We start from the raw sequence: 5,638 nt of genomic DNA, 5'->3' as shown, positions 1-5,638 counted from the left end.
AGGTAATGTATTTGCTTAAAATAATTTTGCAATCGTGTTCTTTCATATCAATCAATCTCAATTTTACTTTTTCAAAAATCAAACTCTAATGCTTAAGTCTAAGTTGATGGAATGAGAAGTCATGATTTCCTTGACAACTGGATTAGGTCTCGAATCTTATTATAATTAGCTAATGCCCGCATGTGCGTCTCCTTTACAAATATTAATCTGTCATTATTTGAATGATCCTGAGTTAAAGCAAGCTAATTGAGTATTAGTATACTCTTTTAATTGGTCCAACCACAAATGAGAGAGCCAAATGTGCGGGAAAGCAGCCATATTCATTAAAAGAAAACCATCTCTTTTCCAAGGAGAGATTTCATTTAGGGGGTAACCCCATGCGACTATGATCAAGCTTTTACAGATCCCTCTTTGACTATTGTCCCTACTGTTCTGTTTTGTGTTTTAATTAAGATGTTGGTAATTCCACAATGGCCCATTTGTTGATTATCGGTATTTTCTATTACTAGAGGGAGTCACATCTTAAATTTTGAAATTTTTTCAGACTATTATATAAGTGTTATTTACTTCCAACTCTCTTAAAATTTATGAAAACATTGTAATATATTTCTTTTAGTTTTATTTGTAAGGCAAAGAGAGAAAAAAATATTTAGTCTTATTTATAAGTCATTTCGTTAATTTTTTATTATAATTTTTTTCTTTTTACTCTCAATTAAATTTTTAAGTAGAATTAATAAATTTTAAATTTTTCATAATTTTAATTAAACATGTTAAAAATAATTTATAAATAAGACTAAATGGGTATATACTTTTTAATATTGTCCCTCACAGTTAAACCCTGACTCCCCCCAATGATCTTAACTTTAATCCCTTAGTTTAAGTGTCTGAATTCAGTGTCCATACAATAATATCATCATGGCACTGGAGACTATTCGGCGCGCTCTAGTACTGTTTTTGAGAATTATGTTTATTAAAGTAACATGCGACATCTAAAGAGTACAGAAAAGAAAATGGATTTATTTGTAATTGCTCTGAAGTTTGAGAAACTTTGGGCCATAATCTGCTAGTTTTAATATTTTACGGAAATGACGCATCTGGTCGTTGGTTTGGTAATGGAAGTTTGCATGCTGGGGGAACCGTACCAGTTAGCACTGCACAGAACCATTGTCCACATCCATTTTGGAAATTGTGTACGTGTATGCTTGTACACTACTAAGCTCACGTGGATCTCTAGTTTCAGTGCTCAAACCTTGAGAATATGCACATCATGGGAAATTGGAAATAATCAATCATGTTAAAGAGAAAATATTCATTTATTCATCCTCATGTTGATTCCCGTGGCCAAGGATTATTTTCAGATTTCTTTTTTTTTTTTAATCCTGACTTCTCTAGGTAAATGTAAGACTAGACTACTCCAAACATGTTCCACCTTGCACACATACGCTCATGTGAAGAGACCAGGATCCCCTCCAAAGCCAGAATTAAGGTAAAGTGAGCTATGGATCTCTGCAATAATGGTGTAGTGATGAAGCTGATTAATGTAAGATGTTATTTTGGCATATATTAGCGTAACATTTGATGCTAAGGGAATAAATTTTCAGTGAACTCAGATTCACCTGTGGCTGGTTTTATATATTGAGGTACATTAATCACACTGCATTCGTTCCCATTCATAGCTCTATTGAAATAACAGATGAAACTTGGAAAATTTTTAAGAATACCCAGTTACACAAAAAATGGAAACAATAGACCAATTTATTTATAGAGTTAAGTTACTACTGAATCTACCTTGTGATTAATCAGCAAAGCAAGCAACTAACCTCCTACTATACATCTAATCGCCACCAATTTATCGAAAATCCATCTAACCAGAAAGCCAATGGTCCAAAACATTAGCAAAGCAAGATATCAGACAAAGTGGGAAACTGTACATGGATCAATGTTAAATCTCCCCAAACGTTATCAGAACATCATCGCCAATGGAGCAACTAAAACAGAAAAGGAAAGCGTTGAAAAATTCATTCAAGCCGATTTGAATTCAAACAATATGATATTCTTTAGGTGGTGAACACTTAGATACTTGGAAGAGACTTAGCCCGAATGAACTGCTTCAGAATAGCTTTCTCTTCATCAAGTTTCCGCTTCTCTTCAGGATCTTTTGGTTTGACCTTCCTTTTCTCTTCTAAAATCCACTTGAATAGTTCACGCTGCTGATTCTCTGGAATTGGCTGTCGTTTGATCACTTGCTCTGTCATGGGAAGAGGAGACACGGATGTCTGCACAACATGGGTTGCAGTATCTTTCGTTGAAACAGAAGTGGCATGTTGTTCCTCCTCTACAGGTATATCTTTCTTCTTCGTCCTCATAAACAAATAAGCTAGAGGTGAAAAAACTATCAGTCTAACATCAAACAAACAAATCAATATAGTTCAAATAGGTCACTCAATACAAAATAAGCAGACTGACATAGGGATATAAAAAGCAAGTCTAAAAGAGACTAATATACCAAACGGCAACATGCTAGCCGGCACAGTTATCACTTCATCAAAAGCTACTTAATATCCTCTCATTGAATGTGTATAAAAGAAAAAAGGAGAGAAATAACTGTAGCCTAGTATATTCAATTTTGTGGAAACTTAGTATTTAGCTATATCATCAATGTAAAGTATAAAATTTGTAACAAGCCACGCTATTTATAAATCAAAAACAGTATGGCACCGATTTCATGAAATGCACGGGAAAATATGTCAAGTTAGAAAGTAAAGCATTTAAGAGAATGTCGAATAATTTTGCTAAACAAGTTGATGAGCTGTAAGGTTAGGTATGATATTTGAAGCAATGTTTAAACTTTACATAAAATCCATCAGACTATGTAGACCCAAAAAATTGTTAAATGTAATGACCAAATTTGTAAAACTATATACTGTTGTTAGTCCTGGTTCCGCAAAAAGTAAAAAAATTGGGCAGCTGTAGTATACAAAATCATGCAAGAAGTCCGTCTTGACTAGGCTTTTAATCTTGGAATTTACTTCTGTAGCATTTATAACCATATATGTGAAGGCGAAAATTGATTGCAATTTGGTTCTTTTGCGGAGTTTAGAAACAGATAAACCATTTACTCACTTCCATAAGATTTGTAGCAAGTACTGTGAAATAATATTTGAAAGACATATATCCTGTGCCTGATACATCAAAATTTATTTCATTAGCTGGTCGCACTAGTATGTCTGATGCTTTTTTAACTATGATCTCACTCCTCACAGTTAACCCTCATCTCAGAAGTGAATGTTTCTTGAAAAGCATAGGTATAGAAAGTGGTACATTAAAAGTGATAAAATGGAGTATAAAAAACAATGATATAATGTGATTAATCTTAAAAAAAAAAAAAACTATATAGACCAGCTAAAAGTAAAGTCTCATAAGACAAAGCTAAAGCGTATAAGCGACAGAACATGTTTAGCCTGGAGCAGTGATTGGGTTGATAAGTTGCTTCTTTTGTCATAAAGAAAGAAAGAAAGAAGAGAAAAAATTGAAGACGATGCAAGTTACTACCATGATAAAGCAGTTTACAAGGACACAGTTCAAATACATCCCATGCTTCTAACTTCTACTTACATGCAAGGTCAAAGTAGCCAAAGTGGAAAAATGGAAACACCAGTATCTCTCCCTTCTGCCCAGCACGCACACACACAAAACAAAAGATAATGCATGTTAAAATAAATTAGCAATTTACACGGGTGGTCATGCAACATTCTAGGACAATGGACAAAGAATCCCCCAATATGATAGCCTCAGTGAATTCATGCGCAGTTAAAACCACAACAAAATGAAACTAACTAAAGATATTAAAAATATTTATACTTCCCATCTAAGCTTATATTGACATGTTATCTTTAGATCGCTAGGTCAGGCATCAATTACCGTCCCCAGAAAGTGATTTGAAAGAATTGTAAGAAGAAGGAAGAAAAAGGTCTCCATTTGCTCGCCTCAACTAATATCTGAAGGTTAATTCTGGGGCTCTTTTAGCATGTATGAGAAGCAAACTACAAGTACTGATATATCCCATATTACTAGGCCAACTAATACGAAGTCCCAGTTTTAAATTTACCGTTCTGACTACTTCAGTGAAGTCGTACATACGAAAGGCACTACCTAAGTTATGATGGATTTTAACCACAAATAATTAGAAACAACAATAGGATGCACATGTAAAAGAAAAGAAAAGGAACATTAGAAACAAATTTCAAAATAAAGATTATTCAGGGGCAAAAAACTCATCTTTATCCGAGCAACAACCGATCATGCACGCCCTAATATCAAAGCAAGCAATAATGAAATGATCAAGCATCTATAGCATAACATCTAGAAACCCCATTTCATTAACTTCCACATTACCAACAAAAAAACAACTAAAATCGTGGCAGACTCGAAAATAATTCCCCCCCCCCCGGTTGAGCATTCGGGTGAAAGAAAATGACCTCCAATGGCGAGATTTACAGCCAAAATCGTGGGCCAGACAAATTTGTAACGACGAGCAAACGATTCCTTGGGCGGCGGTGGCGGCTGGGTCCCCATCGCAGATGACGACGACGACGCAGTCGGCGAGGAGGACGCCTTCGCTTTTTGTTGCTCTCGGGCTTGCTTCAGCTGCTCTGTATTGAACAACAAGAGCAAATCAATGATCAGATACAAAAACCCCAAACACAACAACTTCAAGCGAAAATAAGAGAATCGAAAACGGCTTTCGCAAATTTTGGAGGCAAAAAGACAAAGGTGAGGAGCAAGACGGATTTGCTTGAGAAAGACAAAGGTGATGTGACCTTTTCGAGGCTTGTTGGTGTAGAGCTTTGGACCTTCCCCTCCTTCACTCATTTCGTTGATGTCTATAACACCTTTCCACCATAAACGACTGCTCCGTGATTCCGAAGTCCAGTCTTAGAGTGCTTCAGGGACTAAATTTTCACTCCCTACCCTAAACTAACTGATTCTCGGAGTTGACGCCATCGCTAAACGTGATTTCTAGGGTAAAACTGGAGCCGGTTAAACGGGCGCCATGGCGCGGTTGGTCAGTAAAAACGGGTTCAAACATTCGCCCCGCATTCCCCTGTTTTAGATAAACTCTTGTTGCGTCCAAGTATTTTCATAATTTTAAAGTAACATTCCGATCCTTGTTTATACTCCTTAGAAGAAATAAATGATCTTTACTACAAGTTACTTTGATAAAATATTAATTGATTTTTTTAATCTTACTTATATTTAAAATTATTAATTATAAACGAATAGAATCTAAATATTAAAAAAATTCATTTAAATAAGGATAAAATCATTTTCAGATTTAATTAATAATTCAACTACTTTTCATTAGTTCTTATGAAATGATTATTTAATATAATTAAATGTGAGACAATCAAATGAGAGACAAATTTGGTAAAATATGTCATAGTTTTATATGTTTATTGCATTTCTTAATTTATATGCAAGAATCTTAAAAGGCCTATTTAATGAAATTGATAGGTATCAAGATTAATTAATATAAATATAGACATAATCAATATTAATATCATTTTAAATATTAATGCCAGTTATTATAAATTTTATATTAAATAAATAGTAATGATTTATTGGTGATACTGATATT

General features: G+C 34.2%; 1 protein-coding gene across 1 annotated transcript; it reads right to left on the bottom strand.

Moving 5' to 3' along the window:
• Positions 1-1,829: 1,829 nt before the first annotated feature.
• Positions 1,830-5,035, bottom strand: LOC129290465 (uncharacterized). The gene is made up of 3 exons (XM_054927240.1): positions 4,821-5,035; positions 4,479-4,652; positions 1,830-2,377 (listed from the first exon to the last, which is right to left on the bottom strand). Exons 1-3 carry the CDS (start codon positions 4,870-4,872, stop codon positions 2,073-2,075), a joined length of 531 nt encoding a protein of 176 aa, XP_054783215.1. The 5' UTR covers positions 4,873-5,035; the 3' UTR covers positions 1,830-2,072.
• Positions 5,036-5,638: the final 603 nt, after the last annotated feature.

The sequence above is a fragment of the Prosopis cineraria genome, unplaced genomic scaffold (genome assembly GCF_029017545.1).
Source record: "Prosopis cineraria cultivar Desert tree isolate PC_DT_omini unplaced genomic scaffold, ASM2901754v1 PC13, whole genome shotgun sequence".
Taxonomy (NCBI): domain Eukaryota; kingdom Viridiplantae; phylum Streptophyta; class Magnoliopsida; order Fabales; family Fabaceae; genus Prosopis; species Prosopis cineraria.
Note: the sequence above shows the minus strand (reverse complement) of the source record. Positions and strands in the feature narration are given on the sequence as shown.

Excerpts from the sequence above, each read along its gene's own strand:
- LOC129290465 (XM_054927240.1), bottom strand. The coding sequence starts at position 4,872 with ATGAGTGAAGGAGGGGAAGGTCCAAAGCTCTACACCAACAAGCCTCGA. Across the intron at positions 4,653-4,820 it reads CACCAACAAGCCTCGAAAAG|AGCAGCTGAAGCAAGCCCGA; the intron begins GTCACATCACCT and ends TGTTCAATACAG. Across the intron at positions 2,378-4,478 it reads TGTAAATCTCGCCATTGGAG|CTTATTTGTTTATGAGGACG; the intron begins GTCATTTTCTTT and ends TTTCACCTCTAG.